Source organism: Setaria italica, chromosome VIII (genome assembly GCF_000263155.2).
Source record: "Setaria italica strain Yugu1 chromosome VIII, Setaria_italica_v2.0, whole genome shotgun sequence".
In the NCBI taxonomy this organism is placed as follows: domain Eukaryota; kingdom Viridiplantae; phylum Streptophyta; class Magnoliopsida; order Poales; family Poaceae; genus Setaria; species Setaria italica.
The window spans coordinates 26,214,989-26,236,898 of NC_028457.1; the positions used below are offsets into that span (position 1 = coordinate 26,214,989).

General features: G+C 47.1%; 1 protein-coding gene and 1 pseudogene across 1 annotated transcript; one reads left to right on the plus strand and one right to left on the minus strand.

The window, feature by feature from the left end:
* Nucleotides 1-936: 936 nt before the first annotated feature.
* LOC101776450 lies at nt 937-5,463 on the plus strand (annotated as a pseudogene).
* Nucleotides 5,464-8,308: 2,845 nt separating this feature from the next.
* LOC101776853 (DNA-directed RNA polymerase II subunit 1) lies at nt 8,309-16,915 on the minus strand. The gene is given in 17 exon segments (XM_022829011.1): nt 8,309-8,632; nt 8,728-8,787; nt 8,888-8,953; nt 9,040-9,122; nt 9,124-9,221; nt 9,263-9,786; nt 9,838-12,227; nt 12,349-12,607; nt 12,709-12,995; nt 13,081-13,416; nt 13,509-13,650; nt 13,736-13,956; nt 14,094-14,255; nt 14,370-14,528; nt 14,614-14,913; nt 15,459-15,722; nt 16,749-16,915. Coding segments are annotated over 17 exon segments (5,511 nt in total). The 5' UTR covers nt 16,833-16,915; the 3' UTR covers nt 8,309-8,556.
* Between the last annotated feature and the right edge of the window lie 4,995 nt (nt 16,916-21,910).

Consider the following 21,910-nt stretch of genomic DNA (forward strand, 5'->3'; position numbering starts at 1 on the left):
CTTTAGTCCTTACTGGAGAGACCTGAATCCCGTCATCAAGAACAGAACAGACCTGATTTATGATCCTACGCCACCTGCGCTACAATGGCCCATCTAATTTACAGGCAACCGGACGGAGGCCTCCATCCGGTCAATCCCAATACGCGAGCTCATGTAGATACAGATTTTCCCGTGGTCCCCTCCCCCATCCACCCAGCAACCACCAATCCCCCCGAGTCCAGCCAACTGCACCCGACCAGCATAAAAAAAATTAAAAAAAACTTTGTTAACATATTTGGAATAAAAATATTTTGGAAGAAATTTTTTACTAAATAAAACATAAAAATTTGAAACAGAAAGTTTTCGACCAAAATTTTTAAAAAAATGTACACAAAATTGGAAACGATCCAGAAACAAAAGTTTTTGAAACAAAAATCGAGAAAGAAAAAATCAAAACAAAAAATACTTGAAACACAAAAGTTTGAAGCAAAGAACTTGGAACAAACTTTAGAAAAAATTATACATAAAAATTTTGAACAAAATCAGGAACAAAAATTTTTGTGGAAAAAATAGTTTGCCGCGTAGCTGAGCGCAGCCCGCCTCCAAGCTCCTGGTCGCGCCGGCCGACGGAGTTCGTCGCGTCATTCCGCCTATCCGGCTGGCGTAGCTCGCCGAACCCCACCGTGCCTGGCGCCTGGCCACGCCGCTGCACTCTCCGCCGTGCTTGCCGCCGGGCCTTGCCGCGCCAACTCGCCGATCCGGCCGGACCACGCCACCTCGCTCCCTACGAGCTATCCGCCACCGTCGACTAGCAGATCTGGCTGAGCCTCGCCGCTTTGCTCACCGCGAGCTACAAGCTAGGCTCCGCTTGCACCTCGCCGCTTGCCCATGGGAGGCCACGCGCGGGAGCTCCCCACTGCTCGCCAGAGACCGCGAGCCCCATCCCCACGCCCGCACATGCTGCTCGCCTCGCCCGCCGTCGCACCTGCTCGCTCCGTCCTACCGCTCAGGGGCTCGCTGAGGCCGCTGGGGATGTCGCCCCCTCCGCTGGATCCGAGGTAGAAAGAGAGCGGGTGCGTGGACCCGCGTGAAGCCACCACTGCCTCTCGAGTTCGTGAGTGCCTGCGCCGGAGGACGCTGCTCCTGGAGCCAACCATTAACGCCGCACCTTGCCGGGATCTGAAGGAGACCTGAGGAAGAAAAGGAAAACGGAGAAAGAGAGCGAGAAGGAACTGGAAAGAGATAAAACGACAGGGATGGATTTCGGTAGTGAGGATAACACACATTTAGGCCCCTTTGGCAAGGTTTCTTGAGCGGCTTCTCCATCAGCTTCTCATGAAGCCCTGCCAAACAGGTGCTCACAAAACGGCTTCGCAGGAGAAGCCCTGCGATTCCTGAGAGGAACCATTAGAGGGAGGAGAAGCTCAAAATACTAGCTCCCCACGGCTTCATCTCCACCGTGGGGGGGCCAAAGTCCCAGCTTGCCCCTGCTGCCATCGCCAAAGTCCCCATCTTGTGCGAGGAGACCGGAGGACGCCGTCGGTGCAGGCGCGGGGAGGCCGGACGGCGGCACGGACGTGGGGTTGGAGCGGCGAGGGCACGGTGGGCCAGAAGGTGGTGATGGCGCAGCTGCGGGAGGCCAGATGGCAGCGGCGGCGTGGACGCGGGGGGCTGGAAGGCGGCGACAGTGCCGATGTTGGGGTCGGAGGATGGCGGTAGGGCGGGAGCGTGGGGTCGAGGATGGCGGCGGCTGGTAGGAGGCGGAGGATAGCGTCGGGGCTAGCAGGCAGGAAGGTGATGGGTGAATGGATAAGAAAGAGAGAGGAAGGGAGGATAGGGGAAAGAATAGGAAGAGAAGAGAAAAGAAGAAATAAAAAAAGAAAAGAAGAGGGAAGGGGAAATAAAGAGTTGAGAAAAAAAGAGGAGAATATAGAAAAATGAAAAAGAAAAATAAGAAGGATAAGGGCGTTACAGACATTTCATCTTTTTTATCTATGTTACACAGCTAGAAGAAATTGTTTTACTGAATATTTTTCTAACCACACAAGCCCGAGAAAAAAAATTGCTTCATCGGAAAAGTTACATCCACCGTTGTTTTAGCTACAGCCGCATCCCTCCCACGAGCCCTCGTTATGGTGGGATCCTCGCGCGTCGAGTGAGAGGCACAGGCACTGTGGAATCGACCGTACGGTCGTATGCTCCCAGTCGAGGTGTAAAATTAGCATTGGGGCGCTACAACTCGATGCTAAGCCAAAACCAAAATCATCGATCATTGCAACAAACAAAAAGGAAACAGATAAACCAAAAGCGGGTACAAGGACAGAGGACTTTTGTGAGATTAAAAGAGACAGAGACGACTATCCACGCCTTTACAGAACTAGATAGACCCATCCTTGCCATGCCCTTGAACATACTCGCCGGTTACAGTAACTGCATCTAAAGGGAAAACTTCAAAGCGGCTAGGTGAGAGCGGATGATTAGCCATAGCGTCATCCCCGGCGCTTGAACACCAAGCAAAGCAAGCAGTCGCATCCATGTGGTCGCGGTGTGTCCTGGATAGGGGGAGGCGGCGGCGGCGGCGACAGTGGTCGCTGCGTCGGGCCGGACAAAACAGATGACATTATGATGAACGCGGCGGCAGCCGACATCGTCGCGAGGCGCGGAGCGGCGTGCAGCTCAACGAGGATGGCCGGACGAGCGGGCGGCGGCATGGTCGAGCCGAGCCAAGGGTGCGATAGTAGAGCGCGGCGAGGACGAGGCGACGAGCGCGTATGAACAACATTCGACGGCTTAATTTATTGCGGGCTCGATCTCCAGATGATACTAGTAGAGTTAGGGTTTATTTAGTTTGACTTCTAAAGTGTTGTGGCTGCCGCAAAAAGTAGAAAGCTAACAAAAGCGTGCGCTCCTAGCGCGGTACTTCAACAAAAAGCAGCTTCGTGCGACGTTGTATTCCCACAACACCTCTTACCCGGCTTTCAACGACCGCGAAGGATTGGTTTTACACTAAATTACCCACCTGCCACTCTTTACAACGGTTCAATATTTTCCATCGCTCTTCTCTCTTTCTCTGGTAAAGAACCATCGGTCTCCTCTATCCTAGCGCACGGGTCGGCAGCGGCGCTTCCTGCTTCATCATCGACGACGGCGGCCACTCCTTCCCGGCAAGAGCGCATCCCTCCCTCTCTTCCTCCCTTAGGACCGCCTGCCCTTTCTTTGTCATAGCAGGCCGCCACCGCCCTGTCCGTCGCAGATGAGAGTCCAGATGGGGACAATGAGGATACGACGAATACTATTCACAGTAGAATAGCTGATACTTTGGTTAGGACGAGTGGGAGATAATTATGTGGACCATATGTTAATGGTGGACATTTATATGAACCATATATCTTTTGTAAAATATTATCTTTGCATTCATGTGGACAATATGGTAATGGTGGCTGCAAAATTTAAAAAAAATAAATTTCGCTTTCTAAAATGGTAATTTACGTGTGATTAAGTGAACAACACAGTGTTTTACGATCAATTTGCATATTAACAGTCCCTCATACCTTCCAAGGGTATTACAACCTACAGCCTCACAGCTGTTTCAACCAAACAGCTTTCGGCTTTCTCACATCTGACAGCCCACAGCAGTTTTTCCACAACTCACAGCCCACAGCAACTTTTTCACAGCTCACAGTCCAACCAAACGAACCCTTAGAACACCGTAACCGACGTGTAGATGGAATCGTATCAGGATCGACGTGTAGATACAGAGAGATGTACTCGATCGGCGCTCTCGGTGTCATCGCCCTCGTCGTAAGAGCAGCAACATCAGCAATGGCGTGGCGGAGGAGATGGTCAGCACCAGCTTCCCCTGTTCGACAGCATCGGGTGCAGAAGCCCCGGCGCCGGCGATGGAAGATTCTTCCCCTACGACCTAGGGTGTGTAACTGTGTACTGTGTAGTGCTCTCGGCCGACGAGCGCGGCGACGAGAGCGCGGCGACGAGAGCACGGACTGATAACAACGGTGGTGTTCAAGGAACAGACGCACGCCACGGACTGCAAGTCGGAACGATAACAACGATGCAGCCATCCACGAGCCGCGCCCGCCACTCGTCCCCGAACGGCCGCCCCCGGCTGCGGCGGCCGGTCAAACGACGCCGCCGTGGGGCAAATCCGTCCAACAACCACCCCGCAGTCCTCCCTCCGTACCGCCACGCGTCCGCCTAGCGTCTCCGCGCGTGTGGCGGGCCCCCCCACTTCCTCTGCCGGGTCCCCGCTCTCTGATCTCTCCGCACTCTGCACCTCGCCGCGTCGCCGTGCCGGTGCCGGCCGGCTGCCATGAGGAAGCCGACGAGGCGCTCGAGCTTGGTCAAAGGGAGCGGGTGGCAGGACGCCCGCCGCGCTGCTGGCGAAGCAGGGGCAGCAGGTGCTGGGCCACGGCGGCGGCGTCGACGCGTTCGACCGGCTCCCCGACGACCTCGTGCTCGCCGGGGACGCGCCGCGCGCCGCGAGCCCCGCCGACCTCGCCGCGGCCGCGCTGACGTGAGCACCATGTCTCGGCCCGCGTTCGTGCGCTCGATGTTCTGATGCCCCGTCGTTAATTTGTGCTGAATTTTCTCGTGTGCTCGCGCGCATGCAGGTGCAGGAGGTTCCGGGAGCTCGCGGAGCACCCCGCGCTGATGTCGCGGGCGTCGGCGGCGGCCATGTCCCTGCGCGTGGGGAGGTGGTCCGAGGCGGCGCACCGGTTCCTGCGGTGGTGCGCCGTGCGCGGCAGCCGGCAACATACACGCCTGCTACTTCCTCGGCTAACCTCACGGCGACCTGCTCTGTACTGATGCTATGCTTCTTGGACCGCGCCGGCCTCTGTTTCTTGACGCCGCCAGCTCTCATACGATCACCAGGTGACGTTCTACTGCCTCGGGAACAGGCGAAGGGGCTGCGCTGCTGGCGCGCGCGGCGTCCGGCGGGCACGCGGCGGCGCTGTACGCGCTCGCCGTCCTGCAGTTCAACGGCAGCGGCGGCGGCAACGCCGTGCGCGCGCGCCGCGTGGCTCGGCCACGTCCCGGCGCTCCGCGAGCTCGGACACTGCCTCCATGACGGCTACGGCGCGCACCGCGACGCCGCAGCTGGGCGCCACCTCCTGCTCCTCTTCGGCGCGCTGCCGTCGCGGCGGCGGCGACGACGCGGCCAGCCGGTTCATGGTGGAGTGGTGGGCGCTGGCCACCGCCAAGAAGTGCGCGGCAGCGGCGAAAGAAGGCGGCGACGACGCGGAGGAGCTGCGCCTGTGCTCGCAGGCGCGATGTGGGCGGCGGGAAACGCGGCGGCACGAGTTCCGGCGGTGCTCGGCGTGCGGGTCCGCCAGCTACTGCTCGCGCGCGTGCCCGGCGCTGGACTGGAAGCGCGCGCACCGCGGCCAGTGCGGGGCTGCCGCGGCCCGCTAGCTCGCCGCCGGGCCGGGAACACGGACTGAACGCACGCTGGCCGCCGCTCGATGACGACGCGTGCGTCGCACATGTACATATTTGTGCATACAGTTAGGTACGGTAGCAATAGTCTGGGGATTAAGTTACTAGAAAGACTTTATTCCATGATCACCACTCTAGAAATTGCTAAATATTTGTTTATTTTTGTTTGATTTTGAATTTGGGATGATAATGATTAGTGAGTTTGTTTAATTTGGATGTTAATGGTGGTAGCCCAACATGGCCCTGCTAACGGGTCTACCCGCCCCTACCCGCAGCAGCTAAGGTTAATCACCCGCCCCCACCTCCACCCAAAAAATAAATTAATCACCGAAGCCGCATGCCACAGGAGCCACTGCAGCTGATGACAAGTCTATATCTAAATAGAGGAGCCGCATGCCACAGGAGCTGCATGCCATAGAAGCCGCTGCAGCATGGGTATGGTAGCAGATGGTGATGCCGTGATGGTAGCTAGGATGACACAGCACCAGCTTCGGCACGGCCATCACCTCGCCGTCGTCCTTCCGCGGTTGAAGAGGAGCTCTGCCTCGGCAGCGGCGCAACCACCGGAGACGGCCTTGGCTGGAAGCCGTGCGGGTACCTGTGCTACGCCCGTGGGTACTGCAAGAAGGCAGCTGGCGCCAATGCTTGCCGGCGAACTAGCTCGAGAGAATCTTTCTTAGTCCAACGGCTCCTTCGCTCCGGCACCGGAGATCTCGCTGGTCAACACTCATGAGACGATGGCAATGACTTGAGAAACTATTGCGGTTTGACGTTGAATCACGAGCATTGCATTGCAATCAGGTGTCGTTGGGCCATGGATTCTCCAAATTTGGGGATGGAAGACAGAGATTGAAGAAACGCACTGATGCAGCTGTTCCCCGTGACACTTGGGATTCTTCTTTTGCACGTCCTACTATTATTCCTTTACATTTAAGTTTGTAGATCATTTTTTTTCCATTTTGCACTCGAGAGCTCCTAAAATGATCTTCCGAATGTTTATGCACCGACCAGTTCCGTTAAACAATTGTTTTTATAAATAAGTGCATTTAACAGTATTTTGAAGGGAAACAAGTGGCAATCAAATAACATATCAGAATACAGATCATACTCCATTTCCAACAGGCAGAGCAACACGCCATGATCCACTAAACATCCAGCTATTTCTCCACTCCCCAAGTCCACATGTTCTACAAGACTACAAGTTCAGAAGTCACAAATAGCCATATGTACACCCCACACCCACAATGTTTTAGACTACATAAAAGGGCACGACATGCTCAGATAAGCAAAAGTCACCACCGGTTCGGCAAAACTAAGCTTGCCGAGATGTTAAAGGTTACGCTATAGGCCTGCCTGATCGGCATGCGCTCTTCTGTATGAGCTTCATTCAGGGTCACTTTTCCTTGTCCAACCTCTAGCAGCACCATTGGTTGTAGGACTTCCGCTTGATCCTCCAGATGTGCCCTTCATTTTCGGCAAGCAAATGAGACTATTGGAGTTCAAAGTAACAATCAAACGGCTCAAACGGTACTGACCTGACGAGATGTGGTGCAGTTTGTAGCACCAGTGCCAGTGGAGGTACTGAAATATTTAGATGTGTTTGGATAATCTGCAATTTTGCATCAAAAATTATGAATGAGGATACATTAGCCAACTACAGCAAGCATATGAATTCAGTTTACCAATAAAATGCGCATATATGCCAAGAAGCCAATGAACTCATTAATTCAACAATTTGAACATGCAGGTCTGTTGTACAATTTTTACCCCATTTAGCTTAGCAATAAATTGCAGATATGCGCTGCAAAGCATATTTAAAAGTAGCAAATCTTGACATTTTTCAAGTAAGAGGCAAACTGTGAGGGCCAAAGCAGAGTAACCTTTTCTCAAATAGCTCGTCAGCACAATTTGCTTATCCAACTTTTCCTCTAGAACCTTCTTGGTTCCAGTTTCCTGCTCCAATACCCTATCACCAGGATCTGCTTCTTGATGTCTCTGAGATGGATACTATTGACATAGATTAAAAATTTCTCCACTTAACCTTAGTAAAAAAAGGATGAATAAAAAAAGAATCTCATCTCAGTATTATATCATATATAAACAGGCAGCAGATCAAATTCTATCAGAAACTTGCAGAGTGGAAAAAGAGTTAAGCACAGCCTTCTCCCAAGAAGTTGTGCAGTGGTGGCGTAATAATATAAGCAGTGGATCCTTTCGGCAGACAGGCTTGGTGACTTCATATCTAATTCAGATGTAATCTAATTTGGACGAACCCTGCATCAGTATAGGTCTCAGATGCCACACAAAATATATAGTAAAGCAGCAAGATAAATGCATGGTAAATGGTAAATGACAGCAGTAAGCACTGTGGACCGACAAACTAGCAGCTCTCAATAGTTTGCATTAGCTTAATTACAGCTGTAGAATTGCAAAGTTTGAAGCAACTGATCCTCTACGGGACTGAAAGTTACTGACAAGCTATTTACCCATATTCTAGACAACATAAATATCTCACTAGCTATGGAAGGAATGGAGAAAAAAGAAATAAAGTATAAAAGAAGTTAAATCTTACCATATGCCTCTATCACGATTTCATCAAATCCTACAGCTTGAACCTGGCAAACTCAGATTGAAGACACGAGTCTCCCAATCTGAATCACATTGTGGAAACTGAAATATAGTAAACTAGATCCAACTTTACCTTGGTGCTTCTGTATGTTTCTATACCGAATTCATGAACCTAGGAAAAGTCTACATGTATTCTCTGTGATTTACATTTTATCATTATTGTATCTAAAACTACAAAGATAGCAGAAGGGCATATGGAACAGAAATTTGAAAACGAATTTCAGAAGCATTTCTTGATATGGCTCCCACAAACGGCATAATTGGCTCCTAGTCACTTACTAACAAAGTTCAGAGAATACAATTTTGGAATTCCTGCAAGATACCATTTGAACATCTACATTAGGTCCAACAGTTCGAGAACCAGAACTCCATGTTTATTTCTTCCATTCATCTATATCGTTCAGTCACCAACCTTACAGAATCAGAAAGAAACAGAAGTGTGGCGCAATGGACTAGTTTCTTCCTCTGCAGCCATCAACACTCTTTCTCAGCGCTTCATCGAGTGCTCTCACTGCCCTTGTTGTCGGTTTTGCGAGTGCATGCTGGAGAGTAGTCCGAGTCTGCACTTCCACTAGGGTTTCACAGTGGGAAGTAATTCAGAAACGTGACTAATGATATCTTTCAGGACAGGCAGGTGGATATATTTCTAATGCTGTGTTAGATTACCTGTAGTTTGGAGAAGTTGGGCTGTAATCTGGACTGGGTTCTCCAGAGTTGTCAATTGGGCTGCACAAGTCAGGTAATGCCTTAGAAAACCCACAAACCTCCAAGCGAGGAACATACGACTGAAATGGAGCACACATGATGGAAACTAAATGGGGCTCACCTGGTTGGGCTGTATGATGGACTTGGTAACGTTGGTGAAGTCGGTGAGTATGTCGGTGAAGTTGCGCTAAAATTGAAAACAGTAATATAAGCAATCCATACATACATATATGAACACAGATCAACAAAGGAAGCATGGATATTATCAGGTACCTGTAGTCTGGAGAAATCTGGCTGTCTGGAGTCATCCTTGGGCTGCTTGGAGAGTAAGTGCTTGGAGAATACTTGGCAGACGAAAGGATTGTGGCTTGGTGAAGTTGGGCTGTAGTTTGGCGATGTTGGACTGTAACTTGGTGAGGTCGGGCTGTACCCAGGCGATGTAGGGCTGTATGTAGGTGATGCTGGGCTGTACGAGGGCAACGAAGGACTGTATGATGAGACGTAGGGCTATAAAATGGTGATGTTGGGCTGTATGATGGTGATGCTGGACTGTATGAGGGTGATGAAGGACTGTAGGATGGAGACGTAGGGCTATAGAATGGTGATGTTGGGCTGTATGATGGTGATGCTGGGCTATATGAAGGCACTGTGGGGCTGTATGCAGGAGATGTAGGGCTATATGTTGCCGTGGTTGGACTATAAACTGGTGAAGTGGGACTGTAATTTGGAGAAGCAGGATTATAGCTTGATGTAGGACTATAGCTAGGAGATAAAGGATCGTAGATTGGAGATGTGGGCGAGTATGAAGGAATCTGTGAGTAAACCGGGCTCGTTGGGGTGTAAACTGGAGTTGTGGGTGAGTAAATTGGGCTTGCTGGACTATATGATGTTGAAGTAGGAGCATTAAGTTGTGATGCAGGAGTGTATGCTTGAGAAATAGGAATATAAATTGGTGATACAGGACTGTACGATGGAGAAATGGGGTTGTAACTGTTTCCAGAGCTAGAACTTGGAGATAGACTGTATCCCCCTGAGTATTGAGAGTAACCTTGTGAAGGGACAGGTGATAACGCCATATCCCTGACATATGGCGAGAAAGAAGCATTTGTATCAATGGGGGAAGCCCTGAAGTCTGGACTCATCAGATAACTTGGCGACATCATTCCTTCATGATATGGTGTTCCAGAGAGGGTTGAAGGTGCTGGTGTTATGCCAAAGTCCAGACCTTCCACATAGCTTGGGAGTTGAAGTTCAATAACCTTTTCCAGCATCTCGTCATTCAGAAATAGTGTGCAGCCTCCAGTACCAATAGGAGCAAGGTGGCCAAGCATAATGTTCTCTGTGACACCTCTCAGGTGGTCAGATTCAGCATAAACAGCGGCATCAAGCAAGATATCCACAGTCTCTTCAAAAGAACATCTCATAAGAGGTCCTGTGTCATTGCGATTAATACCATGCCTTGTAATAGCCATCAGGTGACCTCTGTATGTCATTGTATCGCAAAGAATTGCCAGATGCCTATAGTTTACATATGATCCATCAAAAGATATGACCACCCGAAGTTCATCCAAGAGGGCCCGACGGACAGCCTCAATTCCAAGAACCTCAATCACTTCAATCAAGTGGTTACTTGTTGTTCTTGTAGCATCAACATCCCCATGGCCCATGACAGCCAAGAGATTGACACCATCTGTATCAAGCATCCACTCTTCAAATGATTTGAAACCACCATTTTCATCAAATTTATTAATCTTAACGTTCTTTATGAACACCTTGCTAATATTCGGAATGCCTCGAAGAGCCATCTCTGTCAGCATGTTACTCTCTATCTTCTTGAGGAAGACATCATCCTCGGCAGACTCATCTCGCATATCTCCATTTGAAGCCTCATCATTTGTGATGCGCAGACGAAGGATAAGCTTATCTGCGTTATCATCACTAAATATGCATGATAAGTCATCCTCAAACTCACGATTGATCTTCTCAGCGATATCAGCCATGCTCAACTTCTTATCAACCATCATCTCACGATCAAGCTCAATACGCAGCAGCCAAGGAGAAATCTTATCCAGGTCAATATCCTCATCAGGCATTTCATAATACGATCGGACAAATTCCACATCCTCTTCAATGATTGTCTCCGTAGGATCAGGATCATACCAAACCTCAGTAGCATGGGTCACACTGCGCAATGTGGTGTACTCCAAAGCACATTGGACATCCTTAGCCAATTCTTTATTCTTGTTCACCTCAGGCTTTAGGTAAACAGACAATGATGGAGTTTTTATCTTCTTGGCAACATTAATGATCTCTCTCAGCCTGGGAACTCCAAGAGTAACATTCTTGGCACTGACACCAGCATAATGGAAGGTATTCAGGGTCATTTGAGTCGCTGGTTCCCCAATGGACTGAGCGGCCACACATCCTATCATTTCACCTGGGGCCACCAAAGACTGTGAAAACCTGGACACAATCTCATCAACAATCCATTCAAATGCTTCCCTTGTAAGCCTGTATTCACTCAAGACCCTCTTACTAGCAAATGTGGCGCGAAGATGGATATTGAAGAACAAAGTTGCATTCTTCTGTGCCTCAATACTCAGAGCATCATCACCATGCACAACTTTAAGTCTTTCTTGCAGCTTATCTATTGCTTCCACAATTTCCATCGGGTGCATGTCCGAACATGTTCTGGTGTCAATCTTGAATGTCTTCTGGGCATTCCAGATAAGCCGCTTGAGGTTGACAGGCATAGGCCACGTATTAGCACCGTTTGTAGCAATCTCAGTCCCAAGCTGGAACCGGTCAGCTTCTAGCTTCTGAACCTCTGCCTCTAACACACTTCTGAATTCAATGATGGTCTTAAAATCATCAACATGGACAGGCAGCAAGTAGTCAGGCCTCCAGTTCTCATCATCCAGCTTATAGCGGAATAGATTATCAAACTCATCCTTTTTCAACTGCAAAGAGTCCAACTTCTGTTCTTCAATCCAAACAGCATCCATGCCATCTTCCCCATATAGGAACTGAATGACATCTCCCAAGGAATTTCTAACGGTACCATCATATTTTACCATGATGTCCTCCATAGCTTTAACAAGCCTGCGTTGGATATACCCAGTCTCAGAAGTCTTCACAGCCGTATCAATCAGACCTTCTCTACCACCTATAGCGTGAAAGAAAAATTCTTGCGGTGTTAGACCCCGAAGGTAAGAGTTCTCCACAAATCCACGACTTTCAGGACCATAGTCATCTTTCCTGAAATGTGGCAATGTTCGGCCACTGAAACCAAATGGGATCCGCTTTCCTTCAACATTCTGCTGTCCAACACAAGCAGCCATTTGCGAAATGTTAATGAAACTGCCTTTTGAGCCTGCAGTGACCATAGCCTTCAAATTGTTGCTCTCAGACAAGCTATTCTGAGCACTGCTTCCGGCATCATCACGAGCCTTATTGAGAACCTGGAATGGAAAGAGAATGGTTTGAAGTCAAACAACTCAACTGAGAGGTAGATAATGCTCTTGGTTAATTGGAAGACCTATAAAATAAAAGCAATCTATAATCAAGGAGGCAAACAACTACCTTATTTACTTGATTTTCAAAAGATTCCATCATTGTGCGTCCTGGCTCAGCTTCCAACTGCTTGTCATGTGGTTTTTTAATAAGATCCTTCACAGCATTCTTAGCATCAGAAATTGTCTTATTAATCTTCTCCATGGTGGCTGCATCTGCAATCGCATCCCCTATTCCAATACTGAAACCAATTTGAAGAAGCCAGTAGTTGACAAGCCACTGTGTATGACCTAAGAACCTGCGTGCAGCATCTGGACCAACCTCTTCCCTGCAAAGAAATTAAAATGGAAATTGCATAGTAGAAACAAAGGAGGAAAATTACTAAACCATGCAACTTATGAATCAAATATTTAATTGAAGCATAATTACCAAATAACATGAATAAGACTTCCAGCGCCTGTTCCCAGAGTCTTTTTGCAAAGTGTACCAGATAGAAGCTCTCCCTTCTCTATCCTGACCACAGTATCACCAGGAGTAATAAATCTTGTTTCATTTTCAGAATGCCAGGAAGAAAACCGTATTAAATTTATTTTCTTGGGGATAATGAGGTTGAAAACTTGTTTTCCAGTCCAAATAGGTCTTGGTTTCAGAATGGCAGGAGCAGGAATCTTTCCATCAAAATCTTCCCACCACATCAAGATATTCATGAATACATCCTGGAATGAATTCTTCACAACATTAAACTATAAAACTTAACAGGAAATACTACGGGAGAGGTAAGTAGAGTTTATCATTATTAACCTTATCAATGAGAGTGTCCCTTTTGGTGATTTTGCGACAACCAAGCAGCGTGTCCTGGACAATACCCATCACAGGCCTATTTGATTGTGGAGACACGATACATTTTGGCACCATCATCAACTCTAGAACTTCGGCTCTGGTCTCAAACGACTGGGGAACATGCATATTCATTTCATCACCGTCAAAATCAGCATTGTATGGTGAAGTAACAGACAAATTCAACCGAAAAGTTGAGTAGGGCATAATTTTGATACGATGCCCCATAATAGACATTTTGTGTAGACTTGGTTGCCGATTGAAAAGAACAAAATCTCCATCATTGAGGTGCCTCTCCACCTGGATGATCAGGCACAAAATGGTAAAGAAAACATGCAAAAAAAACAGCATCAGTGCTAGTGTGCTACAATTACAATGAAGTCAGTACTCACCTTGTAACCAAGCTCCAAATGCAGATCGCTGCTTTTCTTCACGTAACGTAGATCAAGCCTCTGACCATCTTCCCTGATAATGTACTTTGCACCTGTCTTCCCTGGGGGAGGGTGAGGCCCATATTCTACAAGTTCTTTTAACCTGAGATCATTGGATTTGGATGCAAGTAATCAGCAAATACAGTAGTTACTTATGGTGCCTCCTCAATAACAGTGAACTGGTTTACCTCTCAATGTTATATGGAGTGACAGTTTCTGGATATGTCAGGTTCAAAGCAATACTCCATGGCACACCTAATTCATCAATGTTAATATTTGGATCTGGTGTGATAACAGTGCGGGCTGAGAAATCAACTCGCTTCCCCATCAAATTTCCTCTAACCCGGCCTTCTTTTGCTTTCAACCTGCTGCAAATTGATTTAATAGGCCTTCCAGAACGCTGCGTGGCCTGATCATTTGGAGGGAAAAAATAGAAAATGATAACTTAGCAAAACCAAAGTAATATGACATGTGAAATTGCAACAGGCAACAGCTTAGCATTTGATTATAAGTAATAACATGCAGAATAATTTTTTTATTACTCACCCTGGGTTGGCCAGGAAGGTCATTATCAAAGTATGTAGAAATGTGAAATTGCAACAACTGAGCAAACTCTGTTATAATGTGAGCTGGAGCTCCATTTCTCTCTTGCCTCCTGAAGTTCTCATTGTGCCGAATTATCATAGCTAATTGATGAGTCAAATCATCCTGTAAGAAGCAGCTGAAAGGTCAGAAGAATAATAGTGAGCAACAAATGAGCATTTGCAATCCATCAATGCACTATAACACTGGACACAAAATAATTAGTGGTATTAAGCTCACCTCACTTCTGGAAGAAGTGCCCATCATGACAGATGGTCTAACAGGCGGCGGAGGAATTGGAAGAACCTGGAGTATCATCCAATCTGGACGGACAAATTTGGGATTCAGACCCAACAGAAGACAGTCCTCGTCACTTATGCGCTTGAGAACGTCAAGGACCTGGTCCAACAAGGCATGTAAGAAAAAACACATGATTATAGTAAATTCCTTATGACAGCTTGTTGAATGGACTGGTTATAGATACCCTCTCAGCAGAGAGAATCTGCTTCCGTTCCACTGGCTCAGGGAGTTGCTCTTTATCATCATTTTTCTTCTTTGATGCCTTGAACTCCACAACCATCTTCATACCGTCGACTGTAATATTTGGCTGCTGAGCACCACAACCGCCACTTTTCTTTACAGGCTCATGAGTATCCTGTTGCTCCTGAATACACGGGTCATCACCCCCGCCACAGAACTTTTTGGTCTTGCAAGCATCATATATTCTCCTCAATCTATTCTTTGGGTTCCTGATTTTGAGAGCCTGCTTGAACTTGTTATTATCCTGCAACACGAGCATTACTGTCAAATAACATGTAAAAAAACATGATGAGAATGCAGAGTGGCTAAACATGTGACAACAGATAAATAAGAACTCTGTGAAAAGCTCCAGAGTTAGCTCATGGTCAGATTTAATTATTCTGATTGTTTTATGCAAAACACCAGATATTGTGTGGCTAGGGTGGGTAAATATCACGAATGCAATAAGAATGGTCTGCTTCTAAGATTTGCATGAGTCTTACATTAGATCTGTGTTCTTAAGGGGGCCATAAATTACAGCTAAAACAATGTCAGTCTGTGTTCAGCTTGATACTGTCTTTACAAGTTTTTTTCATTAGACATGACTACTGTGGATAAGAACAAACCTCAATAGAGCTTGATGAGGTACTAATAAAAAGATAATTTGATTCACTAATGTCATGTCAGGATACAGAAGGCAATTATGAGTTCAGTGTGATTCAAATTAAAAACAATACTGATTTCTGTATAGTCAGGTAACACGCGCACACAACATCCTGTGTAGTAAGTAGTAACCAAACCAAGGGGTACCTCATCAGCGAGGATCTTGGAGCAGTTGAAGCAAACACAGCGCATAATGGAAAGAACAGTTTTGATGAAACCGACGTGGAACATCGGCTTGGCCAGCTCAAGGTGACCAAAGTGACCTGGGCACTCTGCCATCCCAGCCATGCATGTCTCGCACTTGATTTTCCGGTCGATAGTCCCCATCCGAGGGTCACTAAGCCCACCGGTCTTCGGCTTCCCCTTCTCCATAGTCTCTGCATATTGTATTTGCACCACCGACATTTGCCTCTGCAAATACACATATATAAATTCACCATTAAATTGTACCCTCTGAATTTTGTTGTACATGCATTGCAAATGTTTCAACATTTCTTCTATTGAAGCAGTACAACGTAGCCTAATAAGGCAAACTATTAAATCTATCATCAATGGCATGTAAACATTATGTAACACAAATATTGCGTTCAGCTGTACCAGAGCAGTTATAACAAACATAACCATTGTTCTATACTTTCCAGTTCAGACTTCCAGTTGCAATTAAACTTTAATGAAAATCATTATAGACAATCGAGTTCATCACTATACCCATATATGGATATGCACAAACAGGGGAGGCACAAAACCAAAGTTTAACCTCCCATGTTAAGTCACAACAGTAGAATTTCTACTGAATTTTATGCAGAGTGCAAGGCTATTGAATTTTATGCGGAGTACAAGGGCTGACTTCAAACTCCAGCATCCACGCTACAAGTGCAGATCAGTTCAAACCAAACCGTAAAGCTCCACAGTTACAGCAACAGTACAACACATTTTCTTCAATTTGCTTAAATTTAAGGTTACCCGAGTTCGTTTGGTTGCACACGTTCTAGGTTCCCAAAATTTACCATAGCACCAACTCAACCAACCAAGCACAGAGTGCAATTACTATTCAATTTTATACAGAGTACAAGTGCTAACTTCAAACTCCATCCACACTACAAGTCAAAATCAGTTCAAACCATACCATAAACCTCCACAGTTACATCAATTTGCTCAAATTTTAGGGTACGGGAGTTCCTTGAGTTGCACACGTTCTAGGTTCCCCAAATTTACCAGAGCACCAACTCAACAACCCAAGCACCCGTCAAGCTGAATCCACTCAAACCCCCTCACAGATTACATCCGTAGTGTCCAATTAGCCTCCTCCCATCAAATCCAAGCTCGTCGCACCAACTCGCCAAGCAACCCCTGAGCTCCCAAGTCCTAATCCCCCCAAACCACCCAGCCCGCTCGAATTCGAACAGCAAATTCAAGCAGCGCGGGAGGGGGCATTACGATCTCGTCGGGGCTGAGGACGCCGAACTGCACGAGCTCCACCTTGGCCGTCTCGGCCGGCGAGTACGGGAACCTCGCGTCCATCCCGACTCCTCTTCCCCCCACGCGAGCGCGGCGGCGCCGACGACCCGGACCCGAGCAGATTGGTTCGCCTGCGTCGGCGGGTTTGGGATGGGGAAAAAGAAGGGAGGGTGCGGTTGCGGGAGCAGATTTATAGGCCTAGCGTGCGCCGCGGGGTGAGCCGGCGGGAGTCTCCTCGGGCGCTGTGGGTCCGTGGGGGCGGTGCACGGGAGAGAGGCGGGGCGGCCGTGCGGGGAGGCGTGGTGCTCGTGGACTGCGTGCGGGGAGGTGGGACGGGGCGGGAGGGAAACCGCCTTTGGGGAGGGTGTGTGAGCTGTTGGATGGGGAAGGGACGGTAGAGATGAGGCCGGTGGGATTCGTCGGGGATTAACGCGGTAAGGGGAGCTTGTGTGGTCGGTGGAGGGGTTGGGCTTGTGGGCCGGCTCGAAGTCATGGGCTGGGCTGAAGCTCAGTGGACCGTTGATAGAAATAATTATTTCCTGTCGTCGTCTGAAAATCAAAAAAATGTTTCCCACATTTATTTATTTCACGAGCGATTGCCACAAACCATGGGGAAATGTATGAGGTGTATAACTATAAAACCCACCGTGTTGTACAGCTGATTAATCTAAACGTGTGTTAATTTGGTGATAAATGTTTTGTGTGCAGGCTAACATAAATGGATTCGAGGGACGGTGGTAGAACTTCTTTTGGAGATCTCTCACACATCACCAACCGAGGTAAAATTAGATGCTCAAACAGATTTTATAAGGCTGCTTGCAGTAGAGATTACCGTGTGCTATGTTTGTTCTTGCCCATGTAGGTTTCAACTATCTGTTTTCCAGTTTACTGTTAATAATAGGGTGCCAAATCAATTGGATAAGTTATTCCACTAGGTTTTTGCTCGTGCGTTGTCACGGGAGCCGAAAACTTTTCAAGACAATAAGAAGATCATGAAAACACATATTGTTTTTAGATTACCAGACAAAACCTGTTTTCGCAACATGCTTCAGGTCACCAATGTTGTTGCATACTACATTTCACAAATTGAAAATCCACATGAAGAAAAAGAAAATCATATGGTCAATTAATTATAAATAGACAATGAAAACAAATGATGTGTGTCTGTGATCTCCATCCAAGTTTGATCACCGTATGCAGCTGGCTGTTATGATTGTCAAATCCAAAGCGTTGAGATGGAGTATCTCTTTCGTCCAGCATTTCTTCGGTGAAAAAAAGGAGCTTATACAAACGCTTAACTACCCTTTTATGTAACTGGAGGACATCTTTTGATCAAATTATTACTGTAACAACATATACGATGCGCATCTTTTAATATATCTGAAACACATGAAAATTAATGGTAGATTATTTGTTCAAATTTAGCTACTGCTTGAGCAATCTTTCCATAGCAGTTTCCATATGTGTCACTAGAAACACATGCGCGGTGTTGCCGCGCACTCCTCGGAACATCTGCGATTTTCATCACTCATTGCAGCTGGCAGAGGAAGCTCTGTTCCAGGGTCTGGAGCAGTTGCATCATTCACTAACTGACACCATGGCCGGTGCATCTGTAACGATGGATCTTTGATTAACGACGCCAGCATGAGCCTCATGGGTCAAATGGTCTTTGCCCTCGGTTCTTTCTTTATTTGCCCTCGGCAAGTTGTTCAATGAAGGTATTGTGTTTAACGCTAAATGAAGCACAAGTGAAACATCAGATAGAAGAATTTTGAGCTTGGATTATCATATACTGTCAAATATCAAAGAAATGGTGGTTGGTTTCTTTTGGAAAGATTAACAGTTCAGCGTTCTGATTTCAGAACGGGCACAAAGCATATATGTCTGCAAGATCCAGTGCACAGATAAACCGAAAACAGAGCCTAGAAATTTGTTCATCTAGTAATGTATCCAAAGAAGTTGCTACTTTTTTCACATATTACAAGCCTAACAAAATGAAACACCAAGAAATACTACTAAGCATGATGTAGAATGCTACCAAAGCTGTCAACTCTTGAGAAATGCGGACTACCTTAGCTCCAAATCTATGGATATATTCATTATGCTTGTATTGTCTCTCTATGTAATTTAGCAGCACTTACTGTAGTATGTACTATCTGATTAACACCAAGTTTGCTCAGGTGAGTATAGCAAGGCTTTTGAGAGAAACAGGAGTACTTCTATGAGATATCAATAGAAGCAGAGAGAACACAAAGTTTAATACTATTTTTTGCTTGGAACTGCAGTATCCTCAGGACGACCTTGTGAGGAGAAAAAACCCAATAAATACGAGTCCAGGTTTTGCAGTATAAATTACTTACAATCCGTCTTAGACATGCTGATTAGCAAATTACTTGGAAGCAAGGCATAGGTCTATCCTTTTGATGCGAATATTGGCATACGCCCACGGCCCATTGCTCAGCAAAGACAACTATTATTTAGCTTTTTATGCTTATTAGACCCTACGTGTGCTGGAAACTATATGTTAACACTTAGATTGCCAGGAGCTCAACCATGCAGTAACTTTGATCAAAATAACTCCTGTGCAATCTGTGAAATAATTGTACTAAGACTAAGTACTATGTATATCAGTAATGCACATACTGGCAAATACTTATAGAATATGTGCTAGTTAGATCTATGTAGAGTTCATGTCAGTCTCATTTTCAGTGACAGCTACTATGTAAGGCATGTCATGCATATAGAGGCTCTAGTTTCAGAATATATTGTGCATTATGTAGATCAGATTGCAATAATAGGAGTATACTCATTTCTAATGACAAGCGAGTCATGCATGTAAAGGTTCTAGTTTCAGAACCAATTAATTGTGCATTACTTCAGATAATGATCATAGATTCATAGGAGTATACTCATTTTCGTTCAATGACAGTCATGTCATGCACGTAAAGGCTCTAGTTTCAGAACCTATTTCTGCATTATGTAGTTCAGATAAATCATAGGAGTATAATCAGTTAGCGTCACCAAACAATTGGATTGCAGTTAGTTGGCTGGATTTTGAGTGTTAGAAAGCATGGGTGAAAGATACCTCCTCCGTTTCAAATTGTAGGTCATTTTGACTTTTCTAGGTTCATAGATATCTTTATGTATCTAGACATACATTATATTTAGGTGCATATGAAATGGAGGGAGTAACTATTAACCAAAGACAATAGGTAGAAATGAAGAAAAGTTCTTCAGCAGCAATATCAGCTGAAAGAACTTAAGTCTTTCAACAGAGTTCTTCACCTTCCATACTTCCTGTAATTTCTACCATACAACAACTTGTATGGTTGTATCACTTTAGTAGAAAAATGTACAAATAGATACACGAACTTGTTAATTGTGTGCATCTACAGTCACATATACTCCACGTAGATGTATTTTACCACCATGTCCGGTTTTATGCACGTAGCCCTCCATCATTGTTTCCTTTTCATCTAAGTCTCTTAACAACGCGTGCATCTCTTGTTTCCTTAATACTGGCGAATTCATCATTGAAAGATTAAACAAAAACTATGATGATGGTGACCACATCAGTGAACAAAAGCAGATCATGTAGATTCGGCGGTCAACTGCTTCCATAATCGCTGGAATCAGGTGGTAGCTGTCCATGTCCCCTGATCTCTGATTCGTTCACCAAATTGGAGTTGGCTCTAGCATTTTCTGGTTCGATCTTGTGGAGCAAGGTGAGCCCTCCGTCATTTATACTGCTGTTTTCCCTGCTTTTTTATTTTCTGAATCACAAGAACTTGATGTGCATGCGCATGTGGCTTACAATTAGAATATAGATCTTTTTGTAAGGAATGAATCAGGTGTAATTTGTAAACAAGACTACACAGGTGATAATGGTTGTGTTCATGGGTGAATGAGTCACTGGTGGAAAACTCACCTTTAGTCCCATTGGTAAGGCACATAAATCCTAAAAAACTAACCGGAACTAACTATTCGGGACAAAAGGTCCCCCTCTTTAGACATGGGTCATCCAACCAGTACTAAAGACCCCCTTTAGTCCCTTGGTACTACCAACCGGGACTAAAAAGTTTTAAAAAAATAAAAAAGAGTAAAATGCACCATGGGCCCTTAAACTTGTGGCGTTGTGCCAAATAGATCCATCAACTTTGAAAACGTATTTTTGGATCCCCAAACTTGCTAATCGTGCCAAATAGGTCCAAATCTTCGCTAATCGTGCCAATTTGTTCTAATCCCTCTCGTCATCCCTGACATCCTCCCCCGCCCCTCCCTCTCTCCCCACACCGCCGTTCCCTCCCCGCGCCGGCTGCCACTTCTCTCTCTCCCGCGCCGGCTGTTGCCCCTTCCCTCCCTTCCCGCACCGACCACCGATCCTCCCTCTCCCCACGTCGCCAGCCGCCGCTCCTCCCTCTCCCTAGGCCAACGACTGCCCCTCCCTCTCTGCGCGTCAGCCATCGCCTCCTCCCTCTCCCCGCGTCGGCCGCCGCTCCTCCCTCTCTCCCTTCCCACGCTAGTGGCCGTGGGGTTGTCGCCCCTGTCTCTGGCGATGCGGGAGATTTCGTCCCGGATCGCGGTGTCCACGTCGGAGTGATCGGACAGCAGCATGAAGCTCACGACGATGTCACACATGTACTTATCGTCGTTGATGGAGCCCATGAACCGCGACAGGAGGTCGTTGCCCGCGGCAGTGGCGCCGAGCTTCCGGCGCTGATGGATGACCTCCACGGCGAGTGTGTCGACAGCCGGGGTTGAGGCGATCCTGCATATGCAGTTGAAGACGAAGCGGCGAAGCACGTATTGGAGCTCGAGCAGCTTCTCACTGCCGCTAGATGCAGAGTGGAGCAGAGGAATGAGGCGGCACTGCAGCTCGAAGGCCACGACGCCCGTCGCGTAGCCACACAGCATTGGGGCCACGAGTCGCCATCGATGTTGAATATCCCGCGGCCAAGGAAGTCGGCGAGGACGGCCAAGGCCATGCACGTGACCGACACGAAGAAGACGGCAGCCACCACCGGTGGCTACACGGAGCTCGGCAGGGCGTGGATCGCGACATGAAGCGCGGTTGCATTCGCGCCCATGATGGAGAGCAGCCTAGCTCCTTGGGCAGCTTCTGGCTGGCGCGGGGAGGAAGG